General features: G+C 45.3%; 1 protein-coding gene across 1 annotated transcript; it reads left to right on the top strand.

Annotated features, from left to right (window-relative positions):
- The first annotated feature begins 1,827 nt into the window (after positions 1-1,827).
- THNSL2 (threonine synthase like 2) lies at positions 1,828-20,960 on the top strand. Its single transcript, XM_019553394.1, has 9 exons — positions 1,828-2,017; positions 10,301-10,536; positions 11,851-12,045; positions 12,574-12,726; positions 13,650-13,880; positions 14,786-14,934; positions 16,985-17,110; positions 19,402-19,553; positions 20,541-20,960. The coding sequence occupies exons 2-9, from the start codon at positions 10,314-10,316 to the stop codon at positions 20,758-20,760; spliced, it is 1,449 nt and encodes a 482-aa protein (XP_019408939.1). The 5' UTR covers positions 1,828-2,017; positions 10,301-10,313; the 3' UTR covers positions 20,761-20,960.
- Positions 20,961-21,361: the final 401 nt, after the last annotated feature.

The raw sequence follows: 21,361 nt of genomic DNA, 5'->3' as shown, positions 1-21,361 counted from the left end.
AGGACCATCCCCAACTAGATCATCCCAGCCAGGGCTTTATTTAGCTGGGTCTTAAAAACCTCCAAGGATGGAGATTCACCACCTCTCTGGGTAACCCATTCCAGTGCTTTACTACCCGTTAGTGAGAAGGTTTTTCCTCATATCTAACAAACCTCCCTTGCTGCAATTTGAGCCCATTGCTCCTTGTTCCGTCATCGGCCATCTCTGAGAATAGTCCAGCTCCACCCTCTTTTGAACCCCCTGCAGGGAGTTGAAGGCTGCTTTCAAATCCCCTCTCTTTCTCTTCTCCAGATGAAATAAAACCCAGCCTCTCCTCAGAAGGTGTGTCCCCCAACCATCTAATCATCTTTCTTGTCCTCTGCTTCTTGACTGTCTTCAATTTGTCTTCGTCTTTCCAAGGGGGCAGAGAGGGGGCGGCGGCTAAAACTGCATGCAGTGCTCCAGATGTGGCCTTACCAGTGCTGAATAGAGGGGAAGATTCACTTCCCTTGACCTGCTCCCATCAATACAGCCCAGTAGGCCTTTAGCCTTCTTTACAACAAGGGCACATTGTTGGCTCATCATCATCAAAGACTGCGGTTAGTAGAAGCAAGGTCCCTGTGCTTGCATTTCCCTGTTTGCAATTTGTACAAGCGGCATATAGCAAAATGCTGGCTCCCCGGTGCCATTCTGCATAGAGGGAGAGCTTGCTGCCATCTAGCTTCTAAGAAGGATAATACAGGCTGGTATTGTGAAATAAAGATAGAGGAGGTCTGCAGGGTTTGCTACACTGAGGGTTATATGATCTGACCCCCAGCAATGTCTGCCCCTTCGAGTTGATAGGCTGCTAGTTCACCTGGAAGTCCTGTTCTACTGAGTGTGAGTGTCCTCGTGCTCTAGCAAAACTCCTTCGTCTTCCTGACTTCACTGTCTGGGTGGAAGGAACTAAGAAATCAACCCCAGCCTAATGAAAACCAAAGCAGTGCTTAAAAAGCTGTGGATGTCACAGTGACCACGGTTGTGTAAACACAGGAGGTTTCTCCGCAGCCAGTACTGGGATTAATTTCTTTCCTGTAAACTTTTAACAACAAATATTAGTATATGCATGAGTATGGAACTACAAACACAGCTCAAATACCAAGGTGCTACTCAATATTTTGCTAAGTTAGGGTTGTTAAGCTTTTACATTTGTAATTTGCTAATGAATTTGATGGGCACAAATTGCCCTTTGCCAGCTAGAAAACTGGGTGCTCCTCCCACTGCTAATTGATTTAAAAATAAACCCTAGAAACCCTAGGATCACATTACACATTCATGCAATGTGATTGTATGATGATTAAGCACTAACAGTTTAAATGTTATGACTGAACACTTCATTTCTTCTTGCTTATACCATAGACCTGATGAGGCAGCCTTTAAAGAAAAGATCACTAGTATAGTCTAGAGATTGGCAATTTGGGTTTTGACTCAAACCTGTCCACATTATACCACCACAGCTGTGCCAGTGTAGATATGAAAGCAGAGCCCCTTAGTGCAGGGGTTGGCAACATACCACCCGTGGGCTGCATCCAGTCCATGAAGCCACAGGATCTGGCGTACAGAGCCCAAGGCCTTTGCCTATGCCGGCACCACAGCTAAGCAGCAAGGAGGTACACTGGGGCCAGGCAATATCTAGATGTGCCCTTGCATAACAGGGAACCCTAGTCCTGTTACCAGAAAGCAGGCTGGTCTCTTTAAGACCAGAACTTGCTGGGCACAGACCACTGGCAGGGTAGGGGTTAAAAGCTGAGCATGGCCGGCTTGTCAGGTGACCAGAAGGGAGCAGGCCAAAACTATAAAAACCCTGGGCTTAGCGGTAGTTGGGGCCAGCAGCCAAGGGGGAAGGAGTTTGTGTATAAGAGCTTCACGGAGGGGCTTGGCGACCTGTCCAGCTGCTGTGGGAGGGGAACTACTGAGGACTCTCAGAGAGGCGGTGGTAGCCCCGGAAGAAGGACCGTAACAGACGGTGGGAAGCAGAAGCACAGAGCCTGGGAAAAATGTAAGCTGGCATACTGCCTTCTTTAATTATTTTTTTTGTGGTGGTTATAACCCATGGACATACCATTTATATTTTTTTGATTGATTGACACCGGTGGTTTGTGGTCGAGGCTGTAGGGGAGGAGGAGATCTCATTAGCGCCGTGAGTGCAGTCATAAAAGGCCAAAGGGCCTAGTGCACTAGAGTGTCAGATGTATAGGGCCTGTAGCTCAGAGCTGGTTGCAGGACTTTTAAGTTGGGTCCCAGTGGGGGGATCTCGGCTAGTAGCTTGAGCTAAAAGAAAGGGTGCCCTTGGGCAGTGGGAGCTTTGGGCCGCTGCCCAGACTGGAACTTGCAGCCTGTTGGCTCCATACCCAGTGGACAGGCCTGGGCTAGAAAGCCTGGGCTCCAGATTGAAAACAAAAGGAGGGCTACGAGCCCCAAGAGGATTAAGGAGCTAGAGCCTCAGAGTCAAACCCTATCTGGTGGGTTTAGACTGGTAGGCCTAGCTAGAGAAAGATGGGGGAGAAGGCCCATGGTGGCTGAGAACCCCAACACAGAATTACAATAGGCAGTCTCCTGCTTGTAAGAACATGTAAATAATATTTACACCAAGACGTGGCAGGAGAGTAAAGGCAGCATACGAGACAAATGAGAGAAATGAAACATTAAGGTACTTCAGGGGTGCCCCTCACAGGCAAAAAAGAAAAGAAAAGAAATGCTGCTGGGGAGGGCAACCTGTTACACCTTGTTACCACAGCTTCTTCCCCCCCAGCTACAGCATGGCACAGCTTCCAGCCATGGGGGAACTGTGCCAGAGGCCAGAGAGCTAGAAGCGGCATCCATGCTGGGGCTGCTTCTCCCACCCCCTGCCTGCCTCCCAGCTGTGTCAGAAGCAGTAGCAGCATGGACTTTCAGTTGCCCGGCCCTGCCTGAAAGCTGCCCTCCTGCTGCACTCTGGGAGTGGATGGCTTGGAGAAGCATTAGTGCAAGGGCAGTTCCCAACTGCCTGGTCCTGGTGTGGGCACAGGGAAAGCCCACAACCACCTGGCCTGTATTGCACGAGAGGCAGGTTGTTCTGGCCCATGGCTTGCAAAGGTTACCAGCTACTGTCTTAGCGGGGATGTGACAGTGTGGCAGAAGAAGGAGTTTTCTTCTGGCTTCACTACACCTTCGTTCCCCTCTTCACCCCCAAACCCAGGAGGCAAGCTAACAAAAACCCTCTTGTGTATCCAGAAGGGTCAGAAGGTTCTGCCAGGAGAGCTATATCCATTATGGAATACTACCTAGTCACATCCCTTGCTATGATGATAAAATATTGTGGCATGGGTCAGTTTAGCAGCTTGATTTCAAGCCTTTTGAGTTGAATTTGAACTACTAATCCTACTTAAAGCCCAAATTACCTTGTCTGCATTGCTAAGGAAATGTAATTAGTTAACTCAGGCTAGCTATTCTGAATTATGAACACAGCTTTTTCCTTTGTGTAGACGTACCCAAAATGGCCCTTGTTCTGATTTTGCTAGAATTGCAGGGGTACAAACAGGGGCAGAATGAGACCGATCATTTCCATAGTCACCATAGTGAGTTTTACCCCTTAGGTCACTCCATGCACCCACAGAAGTCTTCAGGTGACATTAAGCCATGGTTTCAATTTGAAGGAGCTCTTTCTTCAGGAAGTATGTGCAGGGCCGGACACAGGCATGGCCAAACTAGGTGGCTGCCAGGGGCTGGGAAAGAAAGGGGGCCCAAAAATGGTAATTTTTTCCCCATTGTCCAATTAGTATTATCATTATTTCTGGCGAAGTGGGGCCTGATACTAAAAGATCTCCCAGGCCTCCAGGAGTCTAGATACGATGCTATGTATGTGATCCTGGAGCTAGTAACATAGCAGGGGGCTGGTGCTGCTAACCCCCTCTGGTCTGCAAGGAGAGCCCTCACTGCACTTAGCTTAATTAAAGGGGAGTTAATTTAGGATGATAAACACCCAGTCTCATCAGCCAACACCCAAGAACTGTGGAACGCCCAAAGCTGTGGACATCAGCTACAACTTGAGCTAATACCCCAAAATGAGCAGCTCAGGTTTCTCCTGGAAAGCACAAAAGGAGACATGTATTCATCATGTTGTATTCCTCATGCTGACATTGTAATGAGGACAAGGTTCTGGTTGCAACCGTGAAACACATTTGTACCCAACTGAATGGCAGGGCAGTATTTTTACCGTAAGAACCCGTGTTTTGGGGTCTTTACCAGCAACCAATGGGCAATACAACTGGGTGCAGTTTATCACAAAAAACTTCGTTTTGGCAAAAAATGGAGAATCAGTCCTAACAAAACAGCCTGCAAATATACATTGCTTTCACAAATGTGGGGGTTTTTCTCTTCTGAAGAATGAAAAATGCCACACAGTTTGAAACTCTCTGTTTTGACATTTTTTAAATGAAACATTTTGACTTGGTTGGATTGAAATGTTTTTTCATTAAAAAATTCTTTCACATTTATTTTGATAAATACAGCTTGGAAAAAAGAAACACCAAATACCTTGAAATGAATTCTTATGAATTTTTATTTCCCAAAAATTTGAGAGTGGTTTTTTTTCCCCCCAGTCCAAATTGGAAGCTGGATGTTTCCCCCCTCATATTTTGAAATAGCCAGCAAACTGGATTGCTTGCTTGGCCTGTTACACACATCAGCTGACAGAAGTGAGTTGACTGGATATTTAATTTTGTTTTGTTTTTGCTTTTTACTACTTTTATCCTGCAGTAAATAAACTCCTTAAGGCCCAAATCCTATCAGCTGGTGAAGAATCGGCACCCATCCACTAAGATCAGCAAAGCTATGCTAATGTACACCATACACTGTGTCATGTTTCAGGGAAGTACTGGTATATGATAGAGGCAATCAAACATGTTTTACTAAACCTGTAGTGTTAATAATTGATCTCTGCCACACAGGAGCTACTTACCTGTCTAAATACGCAGGTGGACTGGGCCGCTGTCTTGCATCTCCATTTGGAAAATGCAGGCCAATAGCCTTTTGCTACTTCTCAGGGCAGGGCTGTCCTACTCATGGTCTAAAGGGTCTTGTAGCCACCTCTCTTATAGTGGTGGGAGCTGGGGTTTGCTGCACGCTGTTAGCACTACCCGCACAGCAGGGAACAGGGGACCATATGCCACCCATCCAGCTGATGCAGTGGAGGACAGGGACCCATGCACTCAGGGACTTAATATGTGGTTGTGGCCTGGGCTGTCATATTTCCTAGGCTAGGAAATGTAGCTGTGCTTTGAAACAATGGCTCAAAGCCCTTGGAGCTGGGGAATGGTACCTTTTTGAGACGGATTATAAATATTCATAAGGTAAGTATAAACCTGAAATTGATGTTCATGTCCAAGCCTCTTCAGGAGTAATGGAAGAAGACGCACAGGCTCGTGGGGCAGGGAGGGTCAGTGTTGGGCCCCAGGGCCCGGTCTGGCCCGCAGACAGTCCGATCCAGCCCACACATGGGCTCTGGGCCATTTGTCTGGCCCGCAGGGCCAAAAAGTTGAGCAAGACTGATCTAGATAATTTTACTGGACTACATCAACCGTGGTAGCCTGAATATTTTGACTGAGGGGTCCCTCAGTCATCATCCCTACCACGCTGTGAACTGTTATATTGAGTCGCTATATTGTTAACTGTCCGGCTTGGATTGGAAGTCAGATCGCTGCCTGTGGCTTTAAAGCCCCCAGTAACCAAGTGCCTGGACTGGAGGAAACTTTGCTACCGCAATGCAGAAGGGAAGAGCTGGAACACGCATTAGAAGAGCATTTCCTGGCACTTCCAGTTATCTTGTGGGCGTGTCTAAACAACAGCAGTCAAAAAAGACTTCGGCCACGCCCTCGGGGAAGTAACGCCTACCCATCCGCTCCTGCTTTGTGCATGTCAACATAGAAATGATGCAGTGAGGATGACCCGGAGGTTTTCCAAGCCTCTTGAGCATACCGAAAGACCCAGGTCTTAGCATGGTGCCAAAGGTGCCCTCCAGCTCCCCTTCACCACCTCTGGGGCTGGAACATAATGAAGGGCATGTGGGTTATTCCTTCAGTGGCTGCCATGATATAAATATCCCCTGTGACAACACAGCACTAAAACACAAGTGCAAAGCCAAATTCTGCAGATTTATGCATCTGCTGAACTTTATTAATGGTATGCCTAAATTAATTGCATGCATTTGTGACTACGGGGACAAAGCTTTAGGTTACATTGCAGTTATCAGCATTGCTCTGGACCTTTGGACCTATTTTTTTCTTGGTTGAAGTCCCCTTGTGTAAGCTACAGCAAAACCTGGAAGGATGATGTGGTTTCTTTGTCAGCGTGTAGCTTGTTCAGAGGAAGACATTGCCCATGCTGAGGAAATAAATCCTGTTCCTAGAGCACAGAGTTGATACTTTTCTCAAGAACATAGAACAACTGAAGTTATGGATGGAAATGACTGCTAAGACCATCCAGGGAAAGAAAAACCTGCAGTCATAAGACATGAGAGATGTTAACACACTCTGTATGCATCTACACATGTAGTTACATGTGCCTAAACTTAATGCACCTTTGTTTAAGGTGCATTAAGCCAATTTAGGCACGTGTCTACACATAGATGCTCTAAAGTGCATTAAGGCGCATTAAATTTAGGCTTGCATAGCTAAGTCACATTATCCCATGTGTAGCTGCATTAATGAGCAGTAAGCATCTACACGTGCTTTAAGCAGGTATCAAATTTAGGTGGGATTAGTCTAAAATCTCCATTTTTAAGGCATGTTAAGGATGTACGCGTGTGGACTTGAGTCCTTTATGTGCCTTAAAAATGGCAATTATAGGCTAATCCCGCATAAAAGAGCCATGTGTAAACAAGCCCACTGAATACTATCCAAAGAGAGGCAATCAATGTAAAGGGGTTTTTATAGTCAACGTCTCAGCCTTTGGCTAACGGATTCTGTGACATTACTTCTAATGATAGACACCCATGTTGATGCTCATTAGACGGGTCCCTCTCTGAGTTTCTTCTATATGACCACTGGAATAAATATGAAAACCAGACTGCAGGCAGCATAGCTTTCATTTCCTTGTGTGCTAATTAATGATCTACCAGTTCAAGACATAGGGACTGCCTCCTGCACAAACCTTATCAGTGCTCAGAGCCCTTAGACAGACAGCGAAAAGACAAAGTCCTTGCACCAACGACATTGTCTGGTGATACCCGAAACAGCAGGTAACGGAGGGCTCCTGACACAGCTGTGAGCCGCACTGTTTACAGCGGGCACACACGCGGATCACTGGAGAACACGATCAAAAAAGGGAAGGGAGCCAAGAGTTTTGCCATTAGCTTGTGTGTTGAACCCTTGAGCAATTCCCAGCCCAAAGCTGTGCCTCAGTTTCCCTGGCTCTGCCAGGGTGGTGCTGACCTGCTGTTCTGTACCCATGGCTTTACTCAGACAAGTCCCCCCTGGGCAGAGGTGGAGCCGGCAGCACTGGGTTTGGCAAGAGCTCTTTCTTGGCAGCACCCCCGACTCACCCCACAAATGCCCAAGATTGCAAGCAAGCCGCTGCTGCCGGCTCTATGTTTTGAAAAGTTCCATGAAACGAGAGATTTGAGAGGGAAAAAACAAGCAAAACACCCAACTCACATCTACCAAATGGGGACTTTGTACCATCTTTAGTTTTCCCTAAGCCTGAGGAAGAGCCAGGGTTGCTGCCAACTCTATTTCAATCTCTTGGGGGAGGTTTCATCACATGACCGAATGACATTAATCTACTGTACTGAGAAGACCGGCATTTGGGTAACGCAAATTGACAGGAAGGCAAATGTACGTTACACAATGGACTACTGTATACATTGGATTTAACGTTTACTATTTTAATGAATGCCCTAGCATTTATCTCCTGGGTGACTCTCCGCCGACTCCTGGAGATTTATATCTAATTCCTGGAGACTCCAGGACAATCCTGGAGGGCTGGCAACCTTCGGAAGGGCATGTGAGCCCAAAAGCTTGCAAAGAAAGATAATTTGTTGGCGAATCTGTCGTTGGTCTAATAAAAGGGAACCGAGAGTTTTAGAGTTTGGCATTTCTTTTTGGTCTCAGACCAACACGGCTGCCAAATACATCCCAGAGAAATGAACACCATCATTTTGGGCCACTTCTTTTTTTGTCTTCAGGTTTTGGAGCTCGTACGGGTCTGACTTTTCTAGTTCTATTCAACTCCCCTGGTGTCTGGCCCCGATGGTAGAAGCTGAGGTTCTGACTTACTCGGGTGACTCCAGGAGTTTTAAGGGGAAACACGTGTGTTACCAGAAGCAGCAGTCGTGTGTAGGAGTTGGCAGGAATGGGGAAGATACAAACTTAATTTCAGCCGAAAATTTCAAATGTGAAAAAGGTTTTGTTTAGTTCAAGACCCAGTGGGGATTTCTTTCTTTCAGTTTTGCTGCATTTCTTCTTTGTTTTTCTGTTTAAGCTAAGAAGCCTTTAGTTATTCACTGTTTGGATTTTTTTATCACCTTCTCTCCTGATCTGTTCCCTTCCCTCCCCGCCCCAGTAGACCCTGCCCAGTAGACCCTGGATACTGTCATTTAGTCTCCATTCTCATCCTGTCCTCAGCTTCTCTGTAACACCACCATGTACAATATGGGCAGTGTCTCTTGAGGGGCTGGACTGAGACAAACCCAGATTATTCGTGCTAATATAATGCATCTCACGGAAGAAACTCAGTGCTCTCCACGGGTTTTAGTTAAATAGGCCCCGCAACACCCTGTTTGTCAGGTGAGCAGTAGTGTTTAAGGGTGTGGGGAAATTTCAGACAGATGTGAAATGACTGACCCAGCGTTGCATAGTGTGGTGGTGGCCAAGAAGGGAATTTAGGTCACAGGCTCTAACTGCTAGCACCCTTAACAGCTAGTTTTCACTCCCTTACATAAGTGAACAAATACCTATTATATCCCCAAAACACTGGCTGCTGCTGATATTTGTTGGATTTGAAAAAGGGGCACACAAGTGTAAGAGAGACTGTAATCCCACCACCAAATCCCAGCTTGTTGAATGACTATAAGTCTCCTGGAAACAAAGTCTACTAGATGAGTGCATTGGTTTTAGCCAAAGTGTGAATGTTCCCAGCCAGCTGACAGGTACAAAGATGATTATAAAGAGGATGGATATGGGTTTCTTTGTGGCGGTAGGGGACAGGGCTAAGGCAATGGTCTGAAGTTGCAGCAGAGGAAATTTAGGTTGGAGGAGCTATCAGACTATGAGGGGGGTCAAGCATTGGAGCATGCTCTCTAGAGAAGTTGTGGAAACTTTTAAGAGCAGTTGGGACAGATACTTTGCTGGGATGGTTTATTCGGGATGATCCTATTTGAGCGGGGAGCTGGCTTAGCTGACCTTGCAAGATCCCTTCCGTTCCTACACTTCCAAGCCTATGCCTTCATCCCTAGCTTTAAAGATGGCAATGCTACAGGCATCCCAGACAGAAGTTACACATAAACCAGTTTAAGTGATCAGAAACTGGTTTAAACCTGTAACAGAAGCAGAAGTTCAGTGCACATCAACCAGTTTCAAAAGGCTGAAACTCGTTTAAGATAAATCGGGATGAATGTAGTTGAATCAGACTCTGGTTGATTCAGACTTAACTGACTTGGGTCAAGGAGCCCCCCTTGCTCAGTAGCCTCTCTTTAGAGCTTAGATGTAAGAATCAGGGCTAAATGTTCAACACCGATACGTAGAAGCCACAGCTTTGATTCCTCTCCTCGGGGTAGGTACTTAAAACTCTTCTTTAGGTGAACCGAGCAGAACTCACCGCTTTCTTTTTAGTCAGGAGGAAGAAGAAAAGATGGTGCTGACAATCTTTTCAGTAACAGCCCAGTAAGTTGGAGACCTGGGTTCTAGGCCCTCCTAAGCCTAGCTCAGCTAAAATCCACATCTCCCTTCCCCCAGGAGAATGCCCTAACCATTGGGCAATGAGTTTGGCTGGATAAAGGGGCACTCTTCATGCCTCCTATAGAAGTACCGCTCTGCAGAAAGGAACGCAAGACTCATGGGGTCAGAAGGAGAGCACCCTAGCAGGTGGAAAACATCTTAATGGTTAGCATGCTCACTTGGGGATGAGAAGACCTGGGTCCTGGGCCCTGCTCCCAGCGCTGTTTATGCAAGTTGCATTATTTACTAGATTGCAATAATTCAGGGAGTGGATCTTCTCCCTTTGCAGGAAAGTGAAACCTCAGACATCTGCTCTCCTGCGAAGCCTGGTATCCTGCGGGAACCTGCTGTAACCATTGTGCTTCTTGCAGTGCTGGGGGAACCATGAAGTACATCAGCACTCGCGGAGGCGCTGAGGGCACTGATTTTGAAGGAGTCCTCTTTTCTGGCTATGCCCCAGATGGTGGCCTTTTCATGCCTGAGGAAATTCCTCTGCTTGATTCTAACACCCTGCGAGCATGGAGCAACTTCTCCTACCCACAGCTGGTGAAAGAGCTGTGTTCGCTCTTCATCTCACCTGAACTCATCCCCAGGCAAGAGCTGAATGGTAAGTTAAACAAGGCAGGGCTGATTTGCACTTGATAGACTAACAAATCAGAGATGCATAACCATTTGTAAGCAGCAGCTTACTTCATCAGGTGCAGGGGGTAACGAAGGGAAAGGGGAAAAGGAGGGGCACTGCTGGGAGAGGCACGGTGAATTGAGGAAAGAAAAAAAGCAACTAAACCATTGAGGGACGCATGGGTTATAAAAGCTAATCAAGACAATGAGATAAAAATCCATAGTCAGTTTAGACCATACCTAACAATCCTGTCTGTGGATGATTGCTTGCTCAAGTTGGTTTTTAAAGTTTCATTGTCTAAGGCTGGCGTCAGGATGATGAGTTGGTTAAAGCATTCGGCCACAGCCTTTCTGGACTTGAAGGCAGAGCAGCGTTCATTCATTGTTTCACATGGAGATCACGTTTTGTTCTGTTTTGTTCTTCATGCTTTGGATAGTGCAATGAATGCACCACTTTGCTAATGCTAATGCTAATTTTCTTTTACCGAGGAAGGCCATTAGAGGCCAGAATTTCAGCAGTTTATCTTGTTACCTTGTCTTTTCTCTCCCAGTTGGTTCCATCCACCTGCTGTTTCTTGTTATTAAAGTAGGTTGCAAGCTGGCTAGACATCTGCTTCTCTTCAGGGAAAAAAGAATAGGAGGTTCTCCTGACACACACAAGGCTGTATTTTGTCCCTGGCTGCAGAGGTCATCTTCAGGAAGCATGAGTCAAGTTTCCCAGCATACTGTCTCCAGGGCATTTATGGTGCAGATGGATGCAATCCCAGCGGTGTTGGGCACCATTATGTTGACTGGGAGTAGCCTCTGACAATAGAGCTGTTCTGGGTAGATAGCCCCTTCTAGGAGCATGTCTGGTCGGTCTGAGAGAGGTTGGGTGCCGTATTGGCTGTATGTGCATGTTAGCGGGTTCTCTGTCGCCTGTGTGGTTTCTGTCATGGACGACTGGTGGAGTGGCCCCTATGGGCATGTGGAGGGGAGATGGGGCGAAAGAGAAAATGTTTTTCTCCTGCTGCGTACAATAGGGGCTGATGATTTCATTTAATTTTTTTTCCATTTATTGGGTCAGCCCCTCAGTAGTTGCAAACACTGGCAGTCAGAAGCCAATTTGTACTAATCTTCAGACTCTCTGTAGTGCAGAGCATTTCTCTCGGTTACCTCTCTGCCTCTTCAACATTGGAGAGTCCTTAGCTTGGTAGTAAAAGTTGCAATGGGCATAAGGAACAGTGGCAAAGCAGACGATGTATTACAGAGGTATGCCTTGTACATGTTCTTTCAGTTCCCTTTAACCTTTTCCCCGTAGACCTGATCGACAGAGCCTTCACCAGAGTCAGACACAAAGATGTAGTACATCTGTCCAGGCTGAGGAATGGCTTGAATGTTTTGGAGCTCTGGCATGGTGTAACTTATGCCTTTAAGGATTTGTCCATGTCCTGCACAGGACAGTTCTTACAGTATTTCCTGAAGAAAAGGAAGAAGCACATCACTATTCTAGTAGGTAGGTTGCAGTTGAGAAAAAAAAAAGGATGGAAGAAACATACTTAGATTTCACCCCAGAGCAAAGGCTGTTGAGATATTATACAGGGCTTTGTGTGAACCCATTGCATGGGGGTGAATTTTATGCTGGTGCTTGCAAACCAAATTGATAAGCCATGGAAACCAATGTTTACTGAAACTCCTCTGTAGAAAATGAAGAGTCAGTGGCATGGTATGCCTTCCTTAACCTAGAGAGGATACCTTTACTGGTTCAACCTCCTGAAGCCTTTACAAAAGTGCCTAAAGTGCTTTACAAAAGTGCCTAAACTTTTGCTTGAATCTACAAACAGGTATGCCACTTAATGGTAATTGTAATATTGACAGCTGCCCATTGGGAAGAGGCTATTTCCCAATGCCAGGTGCTCTCCACTAACTAAAAATAACTTAGACCAAAAAATGGTCACCATGCATATTTGACATATATTTGACCGACCTTTTGTCTCTTAATTAACTCTTGCATTATTTTCTTGGCTATTTTAATTTGAACCAGGAACTGCGGGAGACACCGGAAGCTCAGCAATTGAAAGCATAAGAGGGGAAAAGAATATGGATATCATTGTCCTGTTACCCAAAGGTCTCTGCAGCCAGATGCAAGAATTACAGATGACAACAGTGATCGAAGACAACGTTCATGTGTTTGCTGGTTTGCATTTTGTTGGATGATCTATTTTATAATATTGCTGGGTTGATGCCTTCATGTTGGTTGGCCATTAACACTAGGACTTGTGGGGAATAGTGTTGCAAACTGGTCCTTCTGTGACGGTTCATCTTGGCTTATCTATCAGCTGCTACCTTCAGGGTCCCAGTGCCCTGTACTTCTGCTAATGGAAGGCTAGTTGGAGCCCGTATGGAAACTTGCCTTAATTTTCCGACTTGTTTGGCTGGTGACTCTGAGCTCCTTTCTTTTCTGGTCATGGGTTGAAAGCCATTACCTTGTCTAGTAGTATCTATCTGCACTGTGTCCACATTGAAAGAAAGATCTTCCTGTAAAGGTACTACATCCTCTATGCTTTTGTGTCTTCCCCTCCCTTGGTTTGGAATCATTGGAAGTAAATTGAATTCTTCTGTTGATTCTTCCTGTGAAGAACTCATGCCTTACTTTGGCTCAAGTAGACTCTGGGTTAACTTGGTCATGTCAGGAATGGTTCCTATACCTTTTTATAGTAGAATATCTGGGAATAATCTGGAGATGGGCCCCAGTGAAAACCCTCACTCCAAAACCCCCCCAAAACTTGGGGTTACAATTAAAAATTGGAACCCACATCTGTATTCAAGCTGTGCTGTTGGGTTGATGCCAGTACATGTTGGCCATTAACATTAGAAGGACTCATGGGAATAGTGTTACAAGCTCCTCCCTCTACGATGGTCTGTGTTGGGTTATCTAGCAGCTGCTGCCTTCAGGGATGACCCAAAATCCCAGTTCACAAGTTCCCAGTTTCATGGCTAGAGTTAGCAACCAGTCTCATATTTTGTTCAGTTACTCAAACCACATATTTTGTGCCTCACTTTCTAACTTCAGCAGCACTCCAGTTAATACCCCTGACCTCTTCTCCTTCCCTTCAACAGCTGATGGGAATAGCGATGAAATCGATGAGCCAATCAAAGAGCTGTTCACCAACACAGATTTTGCCAGAAAACATAACCTGATGAGTTTGAACTCAATCAATTGGTCTAGGATTATGGTGCAGATTGCTCACCACTTCTATGCTTACTTTCAATGCACTACCTCTCTGGATGCAACCCCTCTGCCAGCTGTGGAGATTGTCGTGCCAACAGGGGGTGGAGGAAACCTCACAGGTTAGAGGAAGGGGTAGGGCATTCATTGTGGTGCGTCCAGTGGGGGAGGTTTAGGCACTTTGAGTCCTATGGATTTAAAGGGCAACTTAAGAACAGTATATTATTATTCTTTTTATTGGCAACTGAGGGTTTGTAATAGAAAAGATCTTTCTCCTGTACCATTTTTATCACTATTATTTATATTAAACACCTAGTACATTGTTGGAACTATTTGAGACACAGGTAGTCCCAAGCCCTCCTATGATGCCTACCGTAGATAATACAATCATGAACATATTGGAAATCCATGTGAACTGAATGAATCAGATGCTGAAGGGTGTAAGATCTTGAGTGTCTGACTTTCTACATCAGAAAATAATGCAACTGCAGTATGGCAGCTAAACTAACCTATCTGCAGCTCTTTGCAAATTAATTTTACCCTAGCCTTTTAACTGGACGTACCTCACTGAGGACTGGGGGAATCAAATTTTTTGTAAACTCAATCAACTGGTCCTCAATCAATAATAGAGGAGTTGGTGTGATATGGGTCTTTTTTATACTTCAGGGGAAAACCATCTAAGCTGTATTAGTCACATCTTATGGACAGGAAAAGCCTCTGTGAATGTGTCCCTGTCCCTTAATTTGGTAGTTGGGACCTATCGGGACTCCAAGTCTATGCATGAAACCATCCAGTTTGCTTTGAGACTTCTCACATGGAGAATGGCATTGCTGGAATTAAATGTCTTTGGTGGGTGCCTAAATTATAGAGATAGAGGCTGTTAATAGTTGTGATATGAAACATAACATTTGGCCAAACCTGATATATTTGCCCAAATGATTTTCCCCAATGACTTCACTTGGACATTTGCTTTATGAATGTTTCATCATGGGGTGAAACCCTCTGCACTTACATTTTTCTTTTCCAGCTGGATATATTGCAAAGAAGATGGGACTGCCCATCCAGCTCATAGCTGTAGTAAACAGCAATGACATTATTCACAGGACTGTTCAGCACGGAGACTTCTCATTGTTGGGAAACGTTCAACCAACTTTAGCTTCTGCAATGGATATCCAGGTATATACATGGCTAACAGGGGAGGTGCTGAATGTTATGCCTAAACTATTTTTGCTATCCTTGTTCTGTTCTGCACTGGTTCTTATATACCACCCTCATTTCTGTCATTATCTGAATACCTGCTAGAAGTGTACCAAGTCAGGGGGTGGCAACCTGTGACCAGATCCAGCCCATGGAACTGTGGCTTCAGCGGCAATTGGCGGTGGGGGGGCTCTGGTCATGCCATGCTGCATCCTGGGCTCTGGCAGAGGGGGATTCCCCCTGTGCCAACTTCCAGTTGAGCAGCAGGGAGAAGAAGCAGCAGAGGCGGCTGGGTCTTCAGGTCTGAGATGGGCAGGCAATAGCCGAGTCATTCTGGCCTCCTGCTGGAAAACATTGCTGCCCCATATCAAATGATGAGGTTACTGTCTGTCTCGTTGTTCATTCCTTCTTACATGCTTTGCTGTAGTGAGCTGTGTGTGCAGGGGTAGTATTTCAGCTTGGTTTTGGTTCTGCTGCAATAGCTGTGTTGCTCTGTGTTAACAGTTGGTCAGACTGGCGGAGACTCTGCTTTGCTTTTGGAGGGGAAGGTGGCAATGTTCGTGTTGGTCCTTTAATTCTTATGGGAGCATGTTGCAGAGTCTCACACCGGCCTCCAAGAAAGAGGAAGCAGAGACGAGCTTTTCTCCTGCGGTAGATTTTTTTTTTTTGCTGTTGTTCCTGAAAAGAAGAGGTGCCAATTGTAGTTTTACACCTTGGAGCTGAATAATCCATACTCTGGGCCACTAATTTCCTTTACTTCCCAATATATTTTGCCACCCTCTTGGAAGCCGTCTGTGAAGCATAGATTCATGGATGTTCGGGGCTGGAAGGGACCTTACAAGATCATCGGGTCCAGCCCCCCTGCACATGGGCAGGAAAGATTGCTAGGGTCAGATGACCTCAGCAAAGTGTCAGGTCAGTTTTTAAAGATCTCCTGTGCCAGTGATTGTACCACTTCTGGGGGGAGTCTGTTCCAGGCCCTCGGCACTCGAATTGTAAGGAAGTTTCTCCTTATGTCCAATCTGAAGCAATCTTCAAGCAGTTTGTGTCCATTGTTTCTTGTCTTCACTTGGGGTGCCTTAGTGGAGAGATGCTCCTCCAGGACCTGATATACACACATTAATTCCTGTGACTTGCAGAGGCTTTCAGAAGATTGGTTTCGATGAGCCTCAAAGGTTCCTTATTTGGCAGTACGGATTCGCATGAGTTGCAAAGGGAGCATGTGCCAGGATGTCAGCATGACACGTGGTTAAGATGACCTCAGGGGAGACAGGCAAGCAGATGGGCTGATCCAGAAGGGAAGGAGTGCATGGTGTGCCAAGGGTGAACTGTGTGATGCATTACAGTTCCTTTGACTTCATATCCATATGAAGCTTCTCACAGTATAATGCTATGTGCTTGCCAGGTGAACTACATAAAGCAGAAGATGCATGCTAAATCAAAAGAAGGTCTTTTGTGCATCAATGCAAAGCAATTTATGGCAGTAAAACCAAAGATATACCAAAAACCCTTTTCATGTATAGATCAGCTCTTGAACTATGAAATCCCTTGTGAATGGTTTTCCAGAAGAAGCAATTCCAGGATCATAGTGGCAGTAACATGCAGACCAATATGTCAATAAGAAAAAATAAAGGGCCAGAACAGAGCCCATCAATCAATCTTTAATTCCAATTGATCACACTCACGGTGTAACTCTTAACATCTACTAATAAAATTCCAGCTGCTCCCCCACCCCAGACTTAGTTGGCTAACACTGTATTTTCTGTACCCTAGTTGCATTCCCCTCCTCACCCCCATCCCTCTTTTGTTAGTCCCTCAATCGGGCACTCTGTATTTCCCTACTGGCTTTGTTATCTTTTGGGGTTCATAACTCTTAACATCTACTAATAAAATATCAAGTATGACCGAACCTGAGATGCAATAGGATCTAAGGCACTGAGGGTACCACTAGCAGTTGTTGGTTTTCCACTTTTCTGCATTGAATCTTTGGTAGATGGTGATTCAAGCATGTCACATGTGTATTTCCTAGGAACCTTACAATATGGAGAGGCTCTTCTGGTTGCTTTCAGATGCTGACAGTGGCTTGATTAAAGCTCTGATGGAGCAGTTTTGTATGTCTAAAAGCCTCAAACTCCCAGAAGAACTGCACAGAAAGGTCAGTCACTTTGCACTTTCCAAGGAAAATATTAACCATTAATGTGTTAAAAGATAAACTGTTTGGTTTTGCAAGGGCTTTTGTCCTGAAGTCTAAAACCTCCACCGGAGGAGGATAGTGGAGTGCATCGTTCCAGAAATCCTGTGCGTATTGTCAAAGAATCTGTTGGATGTTTCTCTTTAATAAACACAGCCAACCCCCCCAATCCTACAATTATTTTGATGGGCTTAAACATTCCTCTTCAGTGGCAGGACCCAAATCCAACTGTATTGCTAGGTCATTGGACTAAATAAGAGTCTACTAAGGGCTAGATCCCATTCCACATGTTAGGTGACTGAGTGGACAGAGGTGCCAGGTATGACCCTTTCCACCCTGCTCAAGCCCATCAAAAACTGTTCGCCCAACAGGTGGATGGATCCTTCTCATCTCTTTTTTGTGACTTTGGCATAAGGGTTAAAACGGCTGGATTTTACCAAAGTAGATATGCTTAGGTTTTTTCAGGGGGTTGAGCATGGTGAAATAAGATGGCATTTCAGGTGTGGGCATGTGACCTGATTCCTGTGTAACCATTTTACTGAATTTTACTCCACTTTGAAGTAAGGAGAGGCCAGTTGTCCCAGGCTGGCTGCTTGGATTGGGGGCTATTACAGTACGCAGCCTCCACGTGGTGAGAGAGCTGGTTTGTATTAAGCACACAGCTACCTGGGGAACAAAATAAGATTAGATTGGGGATATCAAACTCACCAGGCCTGGTGGGTTGGAGCATGGAGCCACTCTGCAAGTTGGACTGGCTCTGTGCACTGAATCCAGCACCTGGAGCCAGTTCAGGCAGCACGGTGGAGCAGATGACAGTCTCTGCAGGCTGCATCCAGCTTGTGGACTTTATCTTTGATGCCTGATCAGGGAAATGGACACAGAACTGTTATGTATGTGTAAATCATGCTGGTGTATAGTTATTCATTGCTTCTGATGGATGGCTTTATCCCAGAATGGAATGACTTGCACCAAAAACACTGTGTTGTGTGTGTGCCCAACTTTTGCTGTGGAATAAATCTGTCTGTTCCAGAATAAATGTGTTGTGTGTCCATGTAAGTGCCTCAGACCCACTTATATAACAAATAACTGGATCAGGATCTGGTTCCAACAGTCCAAAAAGTCTTGGCATACCTTTCTCTTTTCATTGGTTCTAGTGACTTAAGCGGGACTACCCGTATGTTTAACATTAAACAAGTATATGGTGGATCAGTGTCCAAACTGAGTGAAATACAAAATGGATAAAAATAAAAGGTGACATGTTTAATTAATGAATTAATTGCATATTGTTTAAATTTCAGTGATCTACATGGAAAAACAATGTTGGTAATAGTCCTTTTTAAAGAGAAAAATTGCACCCATTACAAGTATTTGAGTTTGCTGTATTTCCCTTGGAATTGATTTATTTTCAAATCCCTGGATTGTTCCTCCATGTTCCCCAACAATGTAACTGAGCTGATCAGGTGGGAAAAAACCTTAGGGCCAGATCATGTTCCATCTGTTAGGTATCCAGGTGGTACCTTGGATACCTACGTATGATCCTATTCCCCTTTGTTCAAGTTGCTTCTAGGAGCAAAACGTTAATTTTTTGCTTCTAGAAGCAAAGCACGTTTCTTGGAAAAAGCATTAATGCACAATGTGGATGGGCCCTTCTCCTCTGCATTGCTTCTTGTGAATTCATCTTAGGGCTAAGGCACAGGCATGTTATAAAAGTAGAAGTGTAACGGTTTTGCAAGGGCTCGAGCAGGGAGGAATAGGATTATACTTAGACACTTAATATAGGTGGAATCAGATCTGCTCCTTGCACTGTCTGGAATGATTCTGTGATGAGATCATATCTTTCTCTCTGTTGTGTGAGACCATGTAATGCAGAAGTTCCCAACCATTGGGCCAAGGCCTGGTACCAGGCCGCGAAGGGTTGGCTGCTGGGTCATGGCATGGGCCTCCTGCTCAGACTCCCGTCTATCTGCCTGGGCAAGCAGCTTCTGCTGCCAGTAGTCATGTGCGGGGTTAAAGCTGGGCAGTGGGGCAGCCCCGGGAGGGAGGCAGCTGGCTCTGTGCACCCTGTCCTGCTCCCGTGCCGGTCCGCAGTATAAAAAAGGTTAGTCATGAATTAGTCATGAATACAAGTAGCAACAGCACAGAATTCACTTCAATACCTTTTTTTAATGAATTGCCATGGGTAGACTTGCAATTTCAGCCATGCTTCTGATTGTGAGAGCTTGTTTTTGCTTCCCCTCCCCCCTTGTGAATCAAAGCTTTCTGAAGTGCTGAGCTCCTGTTCAGTATCTGACGAAGACATCATTCAGGCGATGAGACGCTGCTGGGAAGATAACCACTACCTGCTGTGTCCCCACTCCGCGGTGGCTGTTCACTACCACTACAAGCAGTTGGAGTTCCAGCTCAGCAAGTAAGGACTTACTAAGGGAAGGCCAGCTTCCTTCCAGAAAGATTGCCATCACAGGTGGCATTCTCCATGCTCAGTAGAAGGGCATCCTTACAGGAAGTTTGCTTCTAGAAGCAACTTTTGGCGATCTGGCTTTCACTCCAGTCTCTCCAGTTCTGCATGTAGGATGTTTCATGCTGCTGTTGCACTCAAAACGATTTTGGTGGCATCTGCTTGCCAGCAATTTAGTTTTGGCTTCCAATGGAAGGCAAAAATTAAGTGTAAATAATTGGTTCATTGCCCCCGTCCCCCCCAGGGCACAAACTAGCAACTTTCACTTGGGCTGGGCTAAATCCCTTGAAGCTGATCGTTCTCCAGTGCCTTCTCATGGCTCCCCTGTGTGTCCACAAGGACAGACAAGTTCTCCCACTGTTTTCCTGGGAAGAAAATCCCTTTGAGTCTTTGCCTTGGCCTGAGGAACACTATTTGGGGTAAATCTCCTCTGGTGGGTCTGTAGTGAGCAGGAGAACAGGTGTCCACAGCTGGGTATCCCCATGACACTTAGTTTTCTATAGATTATTAATTTTTCTCTTGCAGAGTTTTTTATGACTCAGTTTCAAGGACTGAATTAAACAGTAGCATGCACAGAATGTGCTAGGCAAACCTTGGCATCTGCTGTTCCACAGAGCAGTTTACAAACCTGCATGTGGTAGGCCTGGCCTTACCTCCATTCAGATGATAGGAGTTTTGTCATCAGCGTCAACCTTGCATATTTTGTGTGATATCATTGCGAGGTTTGACACATGCACACACCATTCTGCAAATGACTACGGCAGCGTGCTAAACCAAATGGGCAGAAGCGCGTGCTGCCTCGTGCTCTGCACCCAGGAGGAAGGTCAGCGTTCTAGTTGTGGACGGTGATGCTGTAGCAGCGGACCTAGAGAGTGTCAGAAAAGCAGCACTTTACTTCTGTTCCAGTTTTATGTATGCATCCTCATTTTTCTTTTGCAGTACACCCAGGTGCTGCTTAGCCTCTGCTTCAGCAGCCAAGTTCCAGGATGCTGTACTCAAAGCAAGACTCGTACCGGAAGAGCCACCTGAGCTAAAAGCTCTACAAGAGATGGAGACCAGGTCCATCACACTGACAAAAGGGGAGGACTGGGCAAAAACAGTAAAAGACAAAATAGAAGCTATTGCCAAGCGCAGAAGTCTGCAGAAGGAGTTCATCTGATCACTGGGCAGCTGTGCGGAGATGTTCCATTTTGCATGATGAGAAAGGCTGACTTAATGGTGCCTACCCTTTCTGCTATTTTCTCTTCCAAGGAAAGTGCTAACAAACTCAGAGGTTTTAGAGTCATCGTGGCACATTTAAAGCAAACTAAACAGTCCTGGCATGGGAGCAGACTTCTGTAGGGTGGGTTTAAAATCTTACAGAAAAGATCTCTTGATTTTATAGGGTTTTACTGTAAATGTATAGAAACGTATTTAAACTCTCGTAAATCATAATGTTTTCATCCCTGTTAATCAGTATGAAAAGCTGCTTTACATTTGCCTCCACAGCGCCTTATAAACACTAATCATTAACTGACCCAAATGTTATACGTTACTTATTATCCCATTTCTTTTAGCTCCTAGCAGAAACTCCTTTAAATATCACTGAAGTTATAACAACAAGCTCTACTGATTTTTTTTTTTGTGAACAGTCACTTGGTAATAAGGATGAACTTTTGTCCAAAGCCCAGCCAATAAAAATCAATGCTGAATTCTGACTCTGTCACCCTTTCCGTGACTTTTTTAATGATGAAAATGAGTGTTTCGTTAGCAGTCCGCTA

This window comes from Crocodylus porosus, unplaced genomic scaffold (assembly GCF_001723895.1).
Source record: "Crocodylus porosus isolate Cpor-Errol unplaced genomic scaffold, CroPor_comp1, whole genome shotgun sequence".
Lineage (NCBI taxonomy): Eukaryota > Metazoa > Chordata > Crocodylia > Crocodylidae > Crocodylus > Crocodylus porosus.
The sequence above is the reverse complement of the archived record's forward strand: the minus strand, read 5'-3'. Positions and strand labels throughout refer to the sequence as shown.